Raw genomic sequence first — 20,035 nt, 5'->3', positions numbered from 1 at the left:
ATAAATAATTGAATTAACAAAAGCTTCTTCCAACACCTGAGTTTACAACCACTGTTTTATGTCCTATTAGACATATACCACAGTCAAACAAACACAAGGCATTGCTTTAATTATTCTAGACCTCCCAGAAGTCGGGATGCTGTAAGGCAGTTAAAATAAATGAATGGCTGGGTAGATGTCAGTTCTCAGCTGTCTGCTGCAGGCTGTTGTTGATGGCTGATAAGGTCTGACTTGCTCCCTGTAGCTCTATACTGAGCTGACTGCTCCTCTCCAGCACCTCAGACAGCTCCTGCAGATTGGCCTCCATCCAACGGCCATGCTCCTCATAGCTGCTGTACATCTGCTCCTTCACCTGCTGGCACACCTCTCTCACCTGGGGAGGAACCCACACGCGCATATACACACTAGTCAGTCACACTCCTTCACATAAACATTAAACTAGACTTGTAATCTCAATGCATTCTTTTTTAACTCCAAAAAAATATGACCATGTACTTTTTACTCAACAGTAGGACAGTGATACCTTATTCATTAACTTGTTCTCAAAGGTGGTCATGATTTCCAGGTCCATGGCTCGGCTCTGGTTTATTCTCTCTATCAGATCCTGGGCCTTCTTCCCTATCTCCTCTATCGTTGACCTGAGAACAGTCGTAGTCTCCTCACCTGGGATCTCACTGGAAGTACTGTTGTGTACGTCACGTCTATTGGAGATGTTTGAAATGTCGATGCCGGAGTCCTCACTTCCATAAAAATAAAAAAAGTACTTTAAATACTTAACAGAACACAATGAATAATGCTTTAAACCCAGTAACTCCATACCTTTGCTGTCCATGGCTTTCGTCCAGTGTCACAAACAAAAATGTCTCATCAGGGATGTCCTGGTCTGGCCCATGTCCTTGTTCAGGGTCCTAAGGATACAGGGACAAATGTCAATCAAACATAACATTTTCTGATCCCTGGCTCCTTCACCTGCGGGATCGTCTGAGACCAGCTACCCGGACAACTGATGAAACTGTGGCTTTGCACAACCGAATAATTTATGTCAGAAACCGTCTCAGGGAAGCTCATCTGCGTGCTTGTCATTCTCACCAGGGTCTTGACCTGACTGACTAAAGTAGGTAAATGCTAACCTTCAACGGCCACTGGCACGCAGGAGAAGTATGCTATTCACGGATGAATCCCTGTATCAACTGTACCGGGCAGATGGCAGACTGTGTGTATGGCGTCGTGTGGATGAGCTGATGTCAACGTTGTGAACAGAGTGCCCCATGGTGGGGTTATTGTATGGGCAGGCATAAGCTACGGACAACGAACACAATTGCATTTTATCTATGTCAATTTGAATGCATAGAGATACTGTGATGAGATCCTGAGGTCCATTGTCGTGCCATTCATCCACAGCCATGTTTCAGCATGATAATGCACGGCCCCATGTCGCAAGGATCTGTAAACAATTCCTGGAAGCTGAAAATGTCCCAGTTTTTCCATGGTCTGCATACTCACCAGACATGTCACCCATTGAGCACGTTTGGGATGCTCTGGATCGTGTATGACAGTGTGTTCCAGTTCCTGCCAATATCCAGCAACTTTGCACAGCCATTGAAGAGGAGTGGGACAACATTCCATAGGCCACAATCAACAGCCTGATCAACACTATGCGAAGGAGATGTGTCGTGCTGCATGAGGCAAATGGTGGTCACACCAGATACTTTCTGATCCACACCCCTACCTTTTTTTTAAGGTATCTGTGACCAACGGATGCATATCTGTATTCCCAGTCATGTGAAATCCATAGATTAGGACCTAATGAATTCATTTCAATTGACTGATATGGGCCAGGGTTGTGGGTTCGATTCCCACGGGGGACCAGTGCGATTGAAAAAAAAATGTATGAAATGTATTCACTACTGTAAGTCGCTCTGGATAAGAGCGTCTGCTAAATGACTAGAATGTAATGTAAATGTAAATGTAAAATACATTGACAAAGTGTACAGTTCTCAAAAATAAGTAGCAAAGTATTCACAGGTGCAAGATATCAGTCATCCAGAGTTGAGCTGGACAGTCTCATATTTTCCTTCATTTACCTTGGGTGATGAGGGATGATGATGACCAGGTTTTGGTGTAGACTGAAAGGTAGGGGCTGGCTTTCCAAAGAAGAGCTGGGACATTTTCTACGAGCAGAATGTTGCATAGGAAAAATAAATGTAACCGGTATGGAAGTTAGCTAATTCTGTAACAACTCAACCAAACCACTTTCTCTAACCTTCTCTGACTCAACTACTTTAACGTTACATTGGGCTATGCTGGCCAGCTAGCCTAGCTAGGCATAAAGCTAACCCCTCAGTCTGATCTGATCATGACAAAACCAAATAGGTATCCAGTATCGAGTTTTGTCAAGGGTAAGTCATGTGGTGGTAACAAAATATTAGAAATATTTAGCGAAACTCCATTGGAAACAACAAAATAGTGTTGCTGGCTACTTACCCCCAAAAATTATATTATTCAGTTGCACTGTGTCATAAAAGTTTTCGTCAGAACTGTCTGGCCACCTCGAAAATTGCGCGCGAAAAACGGGTTCTGGAGGACACGTGCGGTGAACTGGTCAGTTGTTCAATTAGTGTCAACAATTTAATTTAATCAGCAAACTGGGGGGTATAACGGTACTTTTGTGAAAAAATTATCTGATTTTTCAGCACCCCTACTTCCCTCGACAATGGGCATGCATGAACGAAAGCAGGTGGCAAGTACATTCACATACACACATGAAGCATACACAATTTGAGAAATCCACGTTATGTTGCAATATGTAGATATATTGAATCAACAGAAGAAAACGTTCTCAAAGTTCAGGAGATAAATCTCTGGAGGTATTCCAGTGGCTCTAGCAGTTTAAATCCATCAGGAAATGAGGGACATGGGGTGGGCAGATAAAGGCTTGTCTCATAAAGGGAATAAACCTCTAATCTCTTCAGATTCTGCTTCTTTGCATGTCTACTGCTGCTTTGAAATGGGGAATTATGAAACAGATAAATCCCATACATGCCCAAGCCTGCTCTCTACCCAAGGAAATAGAAGTCAGTCACTGAACATGAACCAATGTAGCTCCTATTTTGGACGAAATTATTAGTTTTAACACGTAGCCTAATAATAATAATAATGTATTTATTTGATCGGGACAGTCTATATTGACACATTGAGGCCATGAGGCCATGAACTATATGCTTATTTCCAGTTAGGATTTGGCTCATGAGGATGAGTTTCAAAATCTTCTTACAATTAGTTAATCCAGTCTATGGTGGGAAAGCATTAAAGGTCAAAGGGCAGGGCTGTGCGCTGAATTATGCCCAGTGGATTGGAGAAGGACATTTCCTCTAAAATAATCTAGTGGAGATGAACAACTACATGTTTCAAAGATGATAGTAGGCTTATATTGAATATGAAAAGCTCTTCAATATTTCCTAAACAACATGGATTAACCAAACAGGCCCACTACATGTGATCGTGTGTCGATTAACTATCTCCTGGAAAGGTTGTAATTGGCATGAGGATCTTCATGCCATGCGTCCTTAGGACATTTAAGGAGACAACATTTCTTGGTAATGTAAATCCATCAACTATAGAATTAAGAGAACATTATCAACTGCATCTATCTGATACAGGTTGGCTGTTTAAGTGGAGGCGGGATAAAGTTTATCCCTTGAGTGATGAACAGTGGGCGGTCTAGAAATACTACTGTTTACTAAAACGTGAAAGTTGGTTGGGTTCATTTCAGCACCAAGGACAATGACAAAGAAGCGCGTCAAAGGAAAGCTCCAGGGCGACTGACTTATGAACATGGAAATTAATTTCTGATAAACATCCAAAAGTTTTTTCTCCAATTTAGGGACCTTTAAAAAAAAAAAAAGCAACGCAAAGCCAGTTTCACAAAAACAGCAGTCGTCCAAAATCGTCCAAAATCAAGGTAAGCGGCTAACGCTTGTACTGTCAAAATGGTATTGAAATCGTTTGGAAGTAATATCTCCACAAATTAAAACTATATTTGGTGGAGTTGTGTTCACCTCCAACTCCACTGAGATATTAACATATATACATGTTTCATGCTTTTCAATCCCTTTTAGGATCATTCGAACTGAGACATCAAAGAAGTTGAGACTTGAGTGTTGCACGGATACAAGACTCACCACCAATCAAGTCCTGGTCTTGGTGTTGTGTGTGTGGGGGGGGGGGGGGGGGGGGGGGGGGGAATTGCCTCATCGCCGGACATCAGCGCGTTTATCATCATTAGAACTATATCGCTTAGGCTACTTTTCCATAATGAATGCCCTCAATTTCACCAGTTTTAATTTCAATGATGAGGCACATGCTTCCCCACTAGTCTCCAAATTCGACGTACTAGTCGGGACGGAAGACCCGCTGTACAAGGAGTATATGCCGGCAGCCCGGGACCTCATTCCGTTGCCAAAGGCAGTGGTCTACCTGCTGATTGCAGCACTGGTAGTGGTAGGAGTCGCCTATGCTATTGTTGGACATCTGATCAAGGACCTGGCCCTTGATATAACAGGTATGAACTTAAAATGTTCGAAAATCAGTTGTAAATGTAACTAATCTGTAGTTGTTAGGCTGTTCCATCGCAATGTATACGTGTAGCAAATAACTTGTGATAAATAAGCATAACTCTAAGCTTTTCTATGCAAAATGGCAACATGACTAGCTAACACAGATGATCAGGGGCACCAGTCCTGAAGCAAATGTGCTTATCTCCAGTGTCCTCTCTGTTTACCCCTTTCATCAGAATGTCTTCTTGGCCCCACTGAGGAGGACCTAGAGAAGAACAGAAACCCGGAGTGCTTCATTGCCAGACACCCCCCCATAGTCCTGACCCACAATGCCTTCCACGTGTGGGACACAGATGATGTGGGGTTCCCCATGCCCCTGGATGAGAGCCTCCCGGGCAGCCCTTTGCTGTTTCCTGCAATCCCCTACATCCACTTCTTCCCCACCCATGGCACCGGCAACAACAAGAGCCCTGCTGCCCTGGCCATAGACAGCAGCCCCTGGCCTGGGCACTGTAACTCCCTCCCCAGCGAGATCTGAAAGGAGCCAGCACCAACTCCCTCCAGCCCTGTGGTCACCGGTTGATTCTGATTACACCAAGCACGTCACAGGACTCAACAGACCTACTTAAGGTTATTAACAAGACAACTACATGGGTTGAAATGTTAACACCACACAGCAACCAAAGCTTGACAAAGGAGAGTTTGAAGATAACTTTTGTGCTGGTGCTATACAGTATCATCCTGTACTGACGCTGAGATTTGTCTACTGCAGGGTTTCTTAATTAAACTATGGGTTGGGAACTTGGGTATGTGAAAGGTGGGTCGCGAGTTATGAGAATACATCTACAATCACACACTATTTATTCTTAATTTGGGTCATGGGAGGACGGTCAATTTCTCATTTGCGTCTCGAGCTGAAAAAGTTTAAGAACCCCTGGTCGACTGAACGGACCATGAAGGGAGAGGGGTTAATCAATGGCTATTGCCATGAGAAGATGATTTAAAGATGTACAACACATTCAAAATGATCCAGACTGATCCCATGGAAAAGGATTTGCCATGTTTCATCCCAAACCTATCACCATCAGCTGCCTACACCAGCCCCCTTTCTTAAATAACATTTAAATACTGCTTCAGTATCCATCAAAACATGAAGGGATTTGGGGGGCCTCTAAAAACTGCTATTCCTCTGTAATATAAATCTAGAGCGGCTTCATTTCAAGATCAAAGTCAAATGATCAAAGGGAAATAATGAGAACTATAGGGTAAAGGCTAAACAAGGGAACTGATTATTGCTAAATCTTAACTAAGCTACTTTAAATAAAGCTTTCAGCAAGTCTCTCAGGACTTGGTAGATCAAGTTTTGATGAACTCCTAAATGTATTAATCATTGACTTGACGAAATGTCAGATTTTCTGATCAATGCAAAGCATTGCATGCATGGTGATATATGTGGAACTGTGTGCAAAATGACTCCCAGATGTGGCTTTGTAGTTGAAATGTGAGTACGAGGGTGAACACGATCAAGGAACAGCTAATAGGTTTGTCCACAGGTTGTGCCAACTGAAGAATTTGACTTTACTGTCTGTATCTACATAACATGAAAAGGGACTACAATTATACAGTACCACATCAAAGCTGAGATGTTCAATGAAGTAGTAAATATGTGTACCAAGTTCAAACTAAATGGTATTATTGATTTGGGTATGTAGTGCAACTTCTGCAAGTTAGAAATGGCAAACATGATATGATGCAGGTGAACACACAGGATGAGATTGCACAGGATAAAAAAAAATATATAGATTGAAATTTGCATATAAAACTGGATACAAATACCTATGAAGCATTTTTCTATCCCAGTGCTTGTGAAGATAGTTAGGATCGTTAGTACCTGGTAGGATAAAACTGCATCCAAAAGTATGTTCCAACTAGAATTAGAGGTTCTACAGAGAAACTTGGTTGATCTGTTCTGTCTATATATTGTTTTGTTCTGGGGAACCCTTAGCTGCACTCCCAGACTCGGGTTTAAAATGTTATTTCCAGACGTTGAAGGATTAGCTGAACAGAAAGACTTATGGAGTTCCTGCAATTGATTAAGTAAACAACCTTTAAATCCTGTCTGTCCATTATTGCAGCAGACACAGAATTTCCCAGTCTTGGCAGAGCACGCAACATCACTCTCTTTGTCACAAACTTTCAACAGCATCTATTCTGGGCCCTCAAGTCAGCTTGAATAGCATGCAAGGTTTTTTAAAGACTCCCGAATTCAGAAATTCAGTTCCATGTAAGCGTCTAAAGACAGCACAGGATGCTCAGGCAGACTTGCATGTACCACGACGTCGCTGTGCCAGGTTCATTCAGGAGAAGCAATTCCAGTGAAGTGATTACACATGGCTGAAGTACAACTTCAATATTGCTCCTCAGAAGGATACTGATTTGCATTACAACGTACAGTCTCCGTGATTCAGACTACGGAAGACTTACATAATACATAACAGTAGAGTGTAGAACATCTCATCTTCACAACAGAACATTTATTCAGAATCTTGCAGGGATCGGGGATGAACTAGGCTACCAGCAAAACACATATCCAATGTGTTGTTGCCTAAAACAAACTAACAGGAATAGACTTGACCCTTTATTTAGTACCATGGCAAATTATTTTAGGTTACACTTACAACCAAAGTGCTCTAATGTGTTAACCCAATAATCTCCTGTGCGCACACAGAGCTAATTGTCTACCCTGTGTACGATGACATGAGACTAAGAGGCGATGAAGGTGATTCGTAATCCCACCTTCACTGGAATGACACAAATAACTCCTAAATCCTCTGGGTTAAACCATCATTCAACACGCCAATCCACGTTACACACCAGCCACAACAAGATTGAGGAAAACAAGAATGTTCTTCTGACAGGTTAAAACCGGACCTGGCACAGCCAGAGTAGAATAACAAAAACTCAGCATTACCAATGGTGATTACATTAGACTGACGACGTAAATCGTGCTACTTTCAAATATCTTTATTTGACCATTTCCAATTTGTCTCATGAACTGAGTGGACACAGCACAGAGTTCACAGTACTAGCACAAGTTCCTTATGCTCTGATGTAGTGCACACATCAGCAGAGAACACAGTACTAGCACTACCCCTCAGCACATGCATAGCTGCTGGTTAGGACCAATGATGAGTTTTAACTGTTTCATAAATTAGGTTTAAAGTATAATCTGTGTATCACGTGGCTAAACAACGGCAATAATCCAGCTAGAACCACAGACAAGCTATAAGGAGAAAAGTAAGTCCTCTTTCCCTCCCTCTCAGACAGATCTGTCTCTCTGGCAGTCTCTGGCCAAGGTAGATTAAGGGTTTGTGGGATTGTTCAGTGTTCATATGGTTGCTAATGGGCAAGGGGGTCCTGATGACACGGGCCTTGGGTGGGATGTGTATGGTAATGTGAGCCTGTCCAAGAGGAAGCCTGAACAGAATCTAAGAGTCCAGTCGACACACAGGGCTGTCGTAGACCATCTGTAGGTTGACCTTGTGTCCCACCAGCTCACGGATGTTGTTGATGCCATACTTGATCATGGTGGGCCTGAAGGAGACAGAGAAGGGCAGAGGAAAGAGTGTCAGGAAGATGACATAGTACATTATAAGGAGAGGTGGAAGACAGCAAAGAGAAAGAGGGGACAAACAGGGATAGAGACAAAGGTCTGTATGGACAGAGGGGATGGAGGAGAGAGATTACACAGAGTAGATGATATGGTCCTTCCCAGCTCACTAACTATAGCCATTAGCAGTGATTGTTCTCATAGATACAAGGCCTCTGTGTCACCAGGGTTTAAGCACCCGCAGTAGACCACAAATATATCTAAATGGTCAGTTCTGACCTGCATCTGAGGAAACCATTATTCTAGGCTCATTAGGCGATATGGTGTTTTATGCTCATTGCTCAGATATAACAATCCAGAAGTAAACATGTCAACATGTGGGCCAACAGACTGGTGGTGTGTGCTGGAAGCATGACTGCACATCTGGGGACATGACCACACTACTGTCCACCTTTAACCCCTCTATGGGAAATCACACTGGGATTACAGGCATAACGTTGTATATTTTCACATTATGGAAACATTTTACTATTGAAATCCCATGTCCAATTCAAGTACACTAACAGTTGACCCTGTGCATATGGTTATGAGAGAGTTAAGGTCAGGTTAAAGGATATGGAGCTGATGTGGGTCAATTCCAGTGAGATAGCTGGCCCAAGAGTGGAGCAGTGGCGAGACGGGTAATAATGGGGGGAGGGGGGGGGGGGGCGAATAGATAGTTACATATTGCGATATTATTTTTGGATGGTATCATATCGATATCTAAGTTTATTTGTAATTGATAATAAATAAATGGTTTTGCTACTCTCGGTAGCGTTAGCTAGCACTAGTTGGCTGTACCTGCCTATAGCTTGTTCTCCATCTTCTTTTTAAATAGTGATCAAACATTTTTTCAGCACTTATTTCCCTGACTGATCAAAACTTGTTTTCTCATGCTCTCGCTTGTCTCTCTGCAGCAAACATACACTGAGTATAACAAACATTAGGAACACCTTCCTAATATTGAGTTGCCCCCCCCCCCCCCCCCTTTGCCCTCAGAACAGCCTCAATTCTACAAGGTGTCGAAAGCGTTCCACAGGGATGCTGGCCCATGTTGACTTCAATGCTTTCCACAGTTGTGTCAAGTTGGCTGGATGTCCTTTGGGTGGTGGACCATTCTTGATACACACAGAAAACTGTTGACCATGAAAAACCCAGCAGCGTTGCTGTTCTTGACACACTCAAAACTGGTGCGCCTGGCACCTATTACCATACCCCATTTAAGGCACTTAAATATTTTGTCTTGCCCATTCACACTCTGAATGGCACACATACACAATCCATGTCGCAATTGTCTCGAGGCTTAAAAATCCTTTAACTTGTCTCCTTGAAGTGGATTTAACAGGTGACAACACTAAGGGATCTGTGGCTGTATGAAATGTATGCATTCACTACTGTAAGTCGCTCTGGATAAGAGCGTCTGCTAAATGACTAAAATGTAAATGTATCATAGCTTTCACCTGGATTCACATGGTTTGTCTATGTCATGGAAAGAGCAGGTCTTTCTAATGTTTTAGACCACATATCGTATCGGCACCTAAGTATGGTGATATCGTATCTTGAGGTCCCTGGTAATTCCCGGCCCTAGAGACAGGTCAGAGAGTGTGGAAGTGGTGTAGGCCAGGCAGAAGGGGTTGTGTATTGTAGCTCCTGTATTAACAAATGTCGGTCAGTCAATTCCATTACATCACCAGGATCAGTTCTAGTTGAAGAGGATAATGTTTTTCTTTGTCATTGACTCACCTCTCCAGAGACAGCCCCCAGGCGATGACCGTCACCCCCTCAGGGAGCCCCATAGGCAGCAGCATCTCTGGCCTGAACATCCCAGAGTTCCCCACCTCCACCCACTTCTTCAGCCCTGGAGAGAGCAGGAATGGACAAATTAAGATGGATTCAGTGTGGATAGGATTGCGTCTATGGGCTTTTGGGTTTGAGTGAGACAAAAGCCCAAGGCCGAAACACACATATCACACAAACATGAGAAATGCCAGGGTTTGAGGATATTCACAAGAACTGTACCTTCGTGATAGCTGAACACTTCCATGCTCGGCTCGGTGTATGGATTGTAGGCCGGTTTAAAGCGTAATTTGGTGATTCCTGGAGAAAATTGTAAATATATTTACTTTCTCAGAAATACTACATCTGACAGAGAAACAAGCTCATGTTGTACTACAGGCATTAAGATGCATTAGAGGCCACTTCAGTACAGACAACAGAACCCACTGTTAAAAAAAGAAAAAAAAGAATGAGGTACTGGAAGCAGGGTGGGGGTCAATTCCTATATCATTTAAATTCCATTCAATTCTTGAATTCCCTCATTCATGAGAATGTATGTTGAATTCCATTCAAATTTTTTAAGTTATGGAATTGTAAAAACATTTAATCTTTGGAATTGAAATTCAATATTTTTACATTTCCTAGTTAATGGAATTAATGCATATAGTATAAAAAACATTTACTGTAGGATTTGTTTTTAATCATTTCAACCTGTATTCAGATATTTCCAGTATAGCTAGGCTGTCTGAACAGTCACAATCAGCCTGAAGAAATTTAATTTCTAATTGGAATTTGTGGAATTGTTGGGGATAATATTGAATTGGGACTTGAATTCTTGGAATTTACCTAACATTGGAATTGAGAGGAATTGAATTATCTCTGAATTCAAAGACAGACCTCGAATTTGAATTGAATTACATTTCCTGGGAGAGAATTGAATGAGTGGAATTGACCCCAACCCTGACAGGTAGAGCCCTCACCTAGTTTATTGAAAAACTGATGAAGGATGCCCATGAGGTCACCCAGGGTAAGGCCATAGTCAGCCACCACTCCCTCAATCTGGTGAAACTCTGCCAAGTGGGTGGCATCCAGAGTTTCATTACGGAATACTCTGTCGATGGAAAAGTACTTGACAGGGGTGAACTTTTCCTGGTAGAAAGAAAGGTACATTTGAAATGGTTACAGAGGAAAGTTGCCCAATTGCTGCACAGTTAAAATGTAACATCACCCTCCTGCAATTACTTTCTAATTCATTTTAGTAAATACTAAGACAGCATGAACAAATGTAGATAGTGGGTTACCTGCTGAGCGAGTTTGTACAGCATGCGAGCGCTGACTGCTGTGGTGTGAGTACGGAGGATGTTCTTCTGAGCCTCCTCAATCTTCCAGTCATACTTGTACCTGTCAAACACACACAGCGTTAAAAATAGAACATGTTGGGCCTCCCGAGTGGCGCAGTGGTCTAGCTGTGCCACTAGAGATCTTGGTTCGAGTCCAGGCAGAGTCGCAGCCGGGCCGGGCCGCGACCGAGAGACCCATGGGGCGGCACACAATTGGCCGAGCATTGTCCGGGTTAGGGGAGTGTTTGGCCGGCAGGGATGTTCTTGTCCTATCGCGCACTAGCGACTCCTGTGGCGGGCCGGGTGCTGTTTCCTCGGTGTTTCCTCCGACACATTGGTGCGGCTGGCTTCCGGGTTAAGTGGACATTGTGTCAAGAATGAGTCCGTACGGGAGTTGCAGCGATGGGACAAGACTGTAACTACCAATTGGATACCATGAAATTGGGGAGAAAAAGGTTTTTTAATTAAAAAAATAAAAATAAAACGTGTGTGTAAGTTCATGCGTATGCACGCGTGTGGAAGATTAGCTCTCACCCCTGTGATCCAAAGCCTCCCTCTGAATGGACCTTCCTCACTCTCTCCAGGTAGTCCTGGGGAAACTCATGGGCCTGAGCCGGGTCTGAGAAATATAATAATAGGAGGGGCCGCATTTACCGGTAAGTTAAATGGAAATAATACTGATGGTACATGAGGAAAACAGATGAGTTATATCTAATGGAAATCTAGAGTCTGTTTTAGCTAGGGAAACCAAATATCCCTTTCAGCGTATCATCAATAATGCACCATTTTATCTTATCTGGGCATCAAGTCCAGACACACAGAGACACCCAGTCGCTCACCAGACAGGAAGAAGGTGTCGTGTTGGTCTCTGGCAGGGTGCTGCTGGGGCTGAAACAGGGAGTCAAAGTTCCAGAAGGAGCTCTCAATGAAGTTGTTGGTGGGCATCTCAGTGAAGCTGAAGGAGAAAGGAGGAGTGAGTACACACAGGTCTTAGACCTTAGTCTTACCGTACATTAGTTATATAGGGTATACTGATGGTGTCCTGCAAGGGCAGAAAAGAGGATAGGTGACTGACCCCATCTCCAGGAAGATCTGTCTGAACTGCGTGCGGACCTTCATGAGCGGATGCAGGTGGCCACAGTCTGGGGCCACACCCATGGCCTCAAAGTTATAAGGCTTGAACTTCTTCTCCTTCCAGCTCCCACTGTCTCAGACCAGAGAAAGGTCAATTTGGAGAACATCTAATATGTTCTAGAGAACATCAAATTAATGAGTGTATATGGCCAAACACAAGCAAAGTCTGTGTGCAGATAAAATGTGGAGGTAAATATACAAATACACAAATTAACTTTTTGGGACAGCTGAATACAGTTCTGTGCCAAATCCCCTCATGAGATATTGCAGACCAGGTGCATTTTTATTCATCTGTTTTGGGGTACGAGAACTAACAAATTGTTTCAGACAATCACATGAAAACCAGGCTTGGTCAAGAGATCACCTGCATTTTGAGAGAGACTGCAGTTTCCAGGTAAAAACAAAACTAATTGGATCATGCGCGGTACCTAATGAAAACACTGCCAATTTGACTACGACATGCAGTGATATGAATAGAAATGACAGACATCACGTGAGAGAATGAACAACTTCAGGCTAATATACATTTGCCTTAGGACAGGGTCCTCAGCAGCAGCATGCAGGTTAGAGATACAGAATGAGGAATCACTCGTCCATCTTAGCAATCATAGAGCGACCATGACAAAGTTGACAGGAAAAGCAGAGCAGGACTCACCTAGCGATCATCTCTGGGGTGAGCTCTGTCTCCTGCTTGGTGATGGTGGTGCTGAAACAGCTGCCCTTTGTGATCCAATAGGACTTGACCGTCCTAAAATTAACAGAAATAAATACAATCATTCTCATTCAAACGGCATAAATGTGGTCATTTGAAAGTGTTATATCACATAAGTCACAAAGGCCACAAGAGGTCTTTTCTTGGGGAACATTGGAGATTGGGAACATGTGGTGGTGGTGGTGAGGGCCTGGGACACTATTTAGCAAATAGGAAGTAGACAATTAACAATCTGTTGCTCAGTGTATTCATATCATTGGGTGAACTAGACATCTTGACTCAGACAAGACGACAACATTGACTCATCTGATCTGTGAATATTATGTAAGTAGGATGTAACTATGATGTAAGACATCATTTATATTCTAATCCAAACCTTATTGATGTATTTAATATCATTTCTCAGCTGTTATTCAACTAAAGACTTAGGGGTCAACAAGTCAGAGAACATCATCAGCATGAGACTATGCTGAGGCTAGTTGTGACTGGGGCATCCTGAACATGCCTGGATGCCAGATGAGTGAACACTTTTGTACTGCTGAATGGCATCTAATGCCATCTACTGGTAGATATCAGTTAGGAATATACTTAACATTTCACAGATGTTTTCACAGTTGTCAAATATTATCAACCGGTCTGATTCTTACACTTCAGAGAGCAGTTTGCGTTTCTTCAGCTCATTCTTCTCCTTCTCCTCCAGTTGAGATGCCTGGCCTTTCTGTACCAGGAGCAACTTGTCCCTCACCAAGTCTTCTAAGTGCTCCACCTGGGCGCGCGCACACACACACACGCACGCGTGAAATTGATGTTTATGTGTGTCATACTTATTTTCTCCATTATAAAAGCAACACTCACACTCAATCACAAAGCACACCAAGTCAGATGTGAAGATAAACTCACAGTCTTGAAGATCCTGGCTCCGCCCTCGTGGCCCTTGTCCAGACGGATCCACTTGTTGGACATGGCCTTGCTGAAACCCACCTTCCCAAAGGCTAGTTTCTACGCAGAAATAGAGACAAAACAATCTGTAAACTCTGCCCCAATGCTCCAAGTAGAAAGCATATAAAATCACAATGTAATGATCAACTTTCATTAAATTCTTTATTTTTCAGTCAGATTTTTTTCATCCAAATAACATAACATCATGGTACATATTATTTGTCCAGGCACCCTGCAGGTCCTCTCACCATGAGCTGGCTCTGAGGCATCCCTTCCTCTGGGATGGAGCTGACGACTCTGGCCTCATGGCTGCCCTGCTCGGCTATCTCACAGCCTTCCCCAGTCAGCTCCCAGTGCTTTGCGGAGCGCTGCTCAGCTGAGATCACCTGCGCAGGAAAACAAACAAGCATGATCAGAATCCTAATGGAGCCTTGAGGCAGAGGACTACACATTGGTCATCTTCTCAAGGTCTGATTGGTGTACACATCATGAATTAGCCATCACTGCACATTATACGTTTACCGTTGATTCATTTTTAGATCCAGTGACAATAACAGCTCCCAATTTATTGACTCAGTCTAATTTCTCAATGTTGACATTTTGGTATTTCGTATTTTATTAAGATCCCCATTAGGTGTTGCAAAAGCAGCAGCTACTCTTCCTGGGGTCCACACAAAACATGAAACATAAAACAGAATGACATAATACAGATCAATATACAAGAACAGAACTACATACATTTTTTTTAAAGGCACACGTAGCCTACATATCAATGCATACACAAACTATCTAGGTCAAATAGAGGAGAGGCGTTGTGCCGCTTTATCTGTTTTTTTAAACCAGGTTTGCTGTTTATTTGAGCAATATGAGATGGAAGGAAGTTCCATGCAATAAGGGCTCTATATAATACTGAACGGTTTCTTGAATTTGTTCTGGATTTGGGGACTGTGAAATGACCCCTGGTGGCATGTCTGGTGGGATAAGTGTGTGTGTCAGAGCTGCGTGTAAGTGGACTATGCAAACAATTTGGGATTTAACACATTAATGTTTTTATAAAAAGAAGTGATGCAGTCAATCTCTCCTCAACTCTTATCCAAGAGAGACTGGCATGCATAGTATTTATATCAGCCCTCTGATTACAATTAAGAGCAAAATGTGCCACTCTGTTCTGGGCCAACTGCAGCTTAACTAGGTCTTTCCTTGCAGCACTGGACCACACGACTGGACAATAATCAAGATTAGACAAAACTTGAGCCTGCAGAACTTGCTTTTTGGAGTGTGGTGTCAAAAAAGGAGAGCATCTCTTTATTACATCTAGACCTCTCCCCATCTTTACAACCATTGAATCTATATGTTTTGACCATGAAAGTTTACAATCTAAGGTAACGCCAAGTAATTTAGTCTCCTCAACTTGTTCAACAGCCACACCATTCATTACCAGATTCAGCTGCGGTCTAGCACTTAAAAAATGATTTGTACCAAATACAATGCTCTTAGTTTTAGAGATGTTCAGGACCAGTTCATTACTGGCCACCCACTCCAAAACAGACTGCAAATCTTTGTTAAGGGTTTCAGTGACTTCATTAGCTGTGGTTGCTGATGTGTATATAGTTGAATCATCAGCATACATGGACACACATGCTTTGTTTAATGCCAGTGGCTGGTCATTGGTAAAAATAGAAAAGAGTAGCGGGCCTAGAGAGCTGCCCTGCGGTACACCACACTTTACATGTTTGACATTAGAGAAGCTTCCATTAATTACCATCCTATACAAGTAGTAGCCAGCTAGGTGTATCAGACGTTGGTAGATTGCCTTAATGACGATTCAATAAAAGCAAATATTGAAAATGTCTAACAGTTTATGTTTTTTGTCAAGTTTGCTGACAAGCAGTGCAGTTAACAGTCAGACTTATCAGTCACCACTGCATTTATTCATGGGTATCACGATTCCGTTTACGTCCCTATTGCATCACTTTCCTATCCAATCGCCCATCATCATAGGATGATCAGAAAATGCTATTAGTACAAGCTTGACGCCCAAAACCGATATTTAATTTCAAAATGTATTAAAATGAGGTTAGGGTTAAGGTAATGGTCAGTTTTATGTTTTTGCTAGTCGGTTTAAGCGTCAACTGTGTCCTTAAAGTCTCCGCCGAGTGAACAAAGTGGACGGTCGCTTGACTTCCGCTTCAACACGGGCAAGTAAACTCACATCACCAAGTGCCTGTAGGCTCTTCACAGCCCCGACGATAGCTTGGTGGTCCACCCCAAGACTAGTCGCAACATCCTGACTGTCGAGACCACCGTCCACCTTTTCCACCCGCCGAAGAAGCGTTTCTACAAGACCAGTGTCAGCCATGGTTGTCACAGCGAAGCCGAAAAGAGACCGGTAGTGAGCTCAGTATTGGATATGTCGAAAGTACTGGAATACAAGAGCAAGTATTTTTGAAATACCGTAAACTCCTCAGAACAAGCGAAAATGAATACCTGAATTGACTTCTTGAAGAATTAAAAAAATCCACAACACACTTGATTTATCCCATGCATTGCATGCAATGTACTGACAGTGACTGAATTGCGACTGAGGATGAGAATGATTAACACTTCACATGAATGGATATAGTTGAATGACTGATCTGATATATCTTGGAAATATTGTGCTTGCTGTAGGTAGGTGAAGTTTAAATGGATGTAAGATCATACAGTTGGAATTCTGTTTTTCTGAATGGCTCTCAACACCAGAATTGTCCCACAAAAAAAGGGGCTATAACGTGTTTGCCTAGAACTGGAAGGAATATTTCAATAGAAATATACTGCTCAAAAAAATAAAGGGAACACTTAAACAACACATCCTAGATCTGAATGAAAGAAATAATCTTATACAAAAAAATTATTTACATAGTTGAATGTGCTGACAACAAAATCACACAAAAATAATCAATTGAAATCCAATTTATCAACCCATGGAGGTCTGGATTTGGAGTCACACTCAAAATTAAAGTGGAAAACCACACTACAGGCTGATCCAACTTTGATGCAATGTCCTTAAAACAAGTCCAAATGAGGCTCAGTAGTGTGTGTGGCCACCACGTGCCTGTATGACCTCCCTACAACGCCTGGGCATGCTCCTGATGAGGTGGCGGATGGTCTCCTGAGGATCTCCTCCCAGACCTGGACGAAAGCATCCGCCAACTCCTGGACAGTCTGTGGTGCAACGTGGCGTTGGTGGATGGAGCGAGACATGTTGTCCCAGATGTGCTCAATTGGATTCAGGTCTGGGGAACGGGCGCGCCAGTCCATAGCATCAATGCCTTCCTCTTGCAGGAACTGCTGACACACTCCAGCCACATGAGGTCTAGCATTGTCTTGCATTAGGAGGAACCCAGGGCCAACCGCACCAGCATATGGTCTCACAAGGGGTCTGAGGATCTCATCTCGGTACCTAATGGCAGTCAGGCTACCTCTGGCGAGCACATGGAGGGCTGTGCGGCCCCCCAAAGAAATGTCACCCCACACCATGACTGACCCACCGCCAAACCGGTCATGCTGGAGGATGTTGCAGGCAGCAGAACGTTCTCCACGGCGTCTCCAGACTCTGTCACGTCTGTCACGTGCTCAGTGTGAACTTGCTTTCATCTGTGAAGAGCACAGGGCGCCAGTGGCGAATTTGCCAATCTTGGTGTTCTCTGGCAAATGCTAAACGTCCTGCACGGTGTTGGGCTGTAAGCACAACCCCCACCTGTGGACGTCGGGCCCTCATACCACCCTCATGGAGTCTGTTTCTGACCGTTTGAGCAGACACATGCACATTTGTGGCCTGCTGGAGGTCATTTTGCAGGGCTCTGGCAGTGCTTCTCCTGCTCCTCCTTGCACAAAGGCGGAGGTAGCGGTCCTGCTGCTGGGTTGTTGCCCTCCTATGGCCTCCTCCATGTCTCCTGATGTACTGGCCTGTCTCCTGGTAGCGCCTCCATGCTCTGGACACTATGCTGACAGACACAGCAAACCTTCTTGTCACAGCTCGCATTGATGTGTCATCCTGGATGAGCTGCACTACCTGAGCCACTTGTGAGGGTTGTAGACTACGTCTCATGCGACCACTAGAGTGAAAGCACCGCCAGCATTCAAAAGTGACCAAAACATCAGCCAGGAAGCATAGGAACTGAGAAGTGGTCTGTGGTCCCCACCTGCCGAACCACTCCTTTATTGGGGGTGTCTTGCTAATTGCCTATAATTTCCACCTGTTGTCTATTCCATCTGCACAACAGCATGTGATATTTATTGTCAATCAGTGTTGCTTCTTAAGTGGACAGTTTGATTTCACAGAAGTGTGATTGACTTGGAGTTACATTGTGTTGTTTAAGTGTTCCCTTTATTTTTTTGAGCAGTGTATAATAAAATGTTACTTTATACAAAAGCAAATTACTACGGAAATCTGGATGGATAGCTGTACCAAATATAAAATATAATGTAAATGTAAATGTAAAGTGTTGGTCCCATGTTTCATGAGTTGAAATTAAAGTTCCCAGAAATGTTCCATACAGAGAAAAAGCTTATTTCGCTCAGATTTTGTACACAAACTTGTTTACATCCCTGTAAGTGAGCATTTCTCCTTTGCCAAGATAATCCATCCACCTGACAGGTGTGGCATATCAAGAAGCTGATTAAAATGCATGATCATTACACAGGTGCACCTTGTGCTGGGGACAATAATAGGCCACTCTAAAAGTTTTGTGCAGTTTTGTCACACAACATAATGCCACAGATGTCTCAAGTTTTGAGGGAGCGTGCAATTGGCTTGCTGAGTGCAGGAATGTCCACCAGAGCTGTTAACAGGATGTTAATTTCTCTACCATAAGCCAACATCCTTTTAGAAAATGTGACAGTACGACCAAACGGCCACACAACTGCAGACCAACACCTCCACATCCGGCTTCTTCACCTGCGGGATCGTCTGAGACCAGCCACCCGGACAGCTGAAGAAACTGTGGGATCGTCTGAGACCAGCAACCCGGACAGCTGATGAAACTGTGGGTTTGCGCGACTGATAAGGTAAGCTCATCTGCGTGCTCATCGTCCTCAACAGGGTCTTGACCTGACTGCAGTTTGGTGTCGCAACTGACTTCAGTGGGCAAATGCTCACCTTCGATGGCCACTGGCACGCTGGAGAAGTGTGCTCTTCACGGATGAATCCCAGTTTCAACTGTACCGGGCAGATGGCAGATAGCGTCATGTGGGCGAGCAGTTTGCTGATGTCAACATTGTGAACAGAGTGCCCCATGGTGGCGGTGGGGCTATATTATGGGCAGGCATAAGCTATGTACAATGAACACAATTGATGGCAATTTTAATGCACAGAGACATCGTGGCGAGATCCTGAGGCCGATTTTTGTGCCATTCATCCGCCCGCCATCACCTCTTTTTTATTTATTTTATTTTATTTATTTCACCTTTATTTAACCAGGTAGGCAAGTTGAGAACAAGTTCTCATTTACAGTTGCGACCTGGCCAAGATAAAGCAAAGCAGTTCGACAACATACAAAAACACAGAGTTACACATGGAGTAAAACAACATACAATCAATGATGCAGTAGAATTTTTTTAAAAATAAAATAAGATTATATACAATGTGAGCAAATGATGTGAGATGAGGGAGGTAAAGGCAAAAAAATGCCATGGTGGCAAAGTAAATAAAGTATAGCAAGAAAAACACTGGAATGGTAGATTTGTAGTTTGAAGAAAGTTCAGAGATAAAATATAAATAATATGGTGCAAAGGAGCAAAATAAATAAAATAAATAGATACAGTAGGGGAAGAGGTAGTAGTTTGGGCTAAATTATAGATGGGCTATGTACAGGTGCAGTGATCTGTGAGCTGCTCTGACAACTGGTGCTTAAAGCTAGTGAGGGAGATAAGTGTTTCCAGTTTCAGA

At 43.2% G+C, this 20,035-nt stretch overlaps 3 protein-coding genes across 3 annotated transcripts; 1 reads left to right on the top strand and 2 right to left on the bottom strand.

Annotated features, from left to right (window-relative positions):
• Positions 1–32: 32 nt before the first annotated feature.
• On the bottom strand, positions 33–2,602 carry LOC106607076 (synaptonemal complex central element protein 2). Its single transcript, XM_014203667.3, has 5 exons — positions 2,485–2,602; positions 2,085–2,171; positions 820–908; positions 524–740; positions 33–373 (listed from the first exon to the last, which is right to left on the bottom strand). Exons 2-5 carry the CDS (start codon positions 2,166–2,168, stop codon positions 179–181), a joined length of 585 nt encoding a protein of 194 aa, XP_014059142.1. The 5' UTR covers positions 2,169–2,171; positions 2,485–2,602; the 3' UTR covers positions 33–178.
• A 1,520-nt stretch (positions 2,603–4,122) lies between these two features.
• LOC145879826 (uncharacterized) lies at positions 4,123–5,185 on the top strand. Its single transcript, XM_082976520.1, has 2 exons — positions 4,123–4,561; positions 4,793–5,185. The coding sequence occupies exons 1-2, from the start codon at positions 4,315–4,317 to the stop codon at positions 5,092–5,094; spliced, it is 549 nt and encodes a 182-aa protein (XP_082832646.1). The 5' UTR covers positions 4,123–4,314; the 3' UTR covers positions 5,095–5,185.
• Positions 5,186–7,565: 2,380 nt separating this feature from the next.
• On the bottom strand, positions 7,566–16,472 carry syfa (Phenylalanyl-tRNA synthetase alpha chain). Its single transcript, NM_001140149.1, is given in 13 exon segments — positions 7,566–8,150; positions 9,949–10,063; positions 10,225–10,302; positions 10,962–11,130; positions 11,283–11,382; positions 11,856–11,940; positions 12,161–12,276; positions 12,397–12,525; positions 13,111–13,203; positions 13,815–13,933; positions 14,068–14,166; positions 14,355–14,492; positions 16,319–16,472. Coding segments are annotated over 13 exon segments (1,494 nt in total). The 5' UTR covers positions 16,466–16,472; the 3' UTR covers positions 7,566–8,044.
• Between the last annotated feature and the right edge of the window lie 3,563 nt (positions 16,473–20,035).

The sequence above is a fragment of the Salmo salar genome, chromosome 06 (genome assembly GCF_965601325.2).
Source record: "Salmo salar chromosome 06, fSalSal1, whole genome shotgun sequence".
Taxonomy (NCBI): Eukaryota; Metazoa; Chordata; class Actinopteri; order Salmoniformes; family Salmonidae; genus Salmo; species Salmo salar.
The sequence above is the reverse complement of the archived record's forward strand: the minus strand, read 5'-3'. Positions and strand labels throughout refer to the sequence as shown.

Bases quoted from the DNA above. Each gene is read 5' to 3' on its own strand.
- LOC106607076 (XM_014203667.3), bottom strand. From the start codon at position 2,168: ATGTCCCAGCTCTTCTTTGGAAAGCCAGCCCCTACCTTTCAGTCTACA. The intron at 909-2,084 runs GTAAATGAAGGA...CTGTATCCTTAG, and splicing joins ATCATCCCTCATCACCCAAG to GACCCTGAACAAGGACATGG. The intron at 374-523 runs GTATCACTGTCC...GTTCCTCCCCAG, and splicing joins AGAACAAGTTAATGAATAAG to GTGAGAGAGGTGTGCCAGCA.
- LOC145879826 (XM_082976520.1), top strand. From the start codon at position 4,315: ATGAATGCCCTCAATTTCACCAGTTTTAATTTCAATGATGAGGCACAT. The intron at 4,562-4,792 runs GTATGAACTTAA...CCCTTTCATCAG, and splicing joins CCTGGCCCTTGATATAACAG to AATGTCTTCTTGGCCCCACT.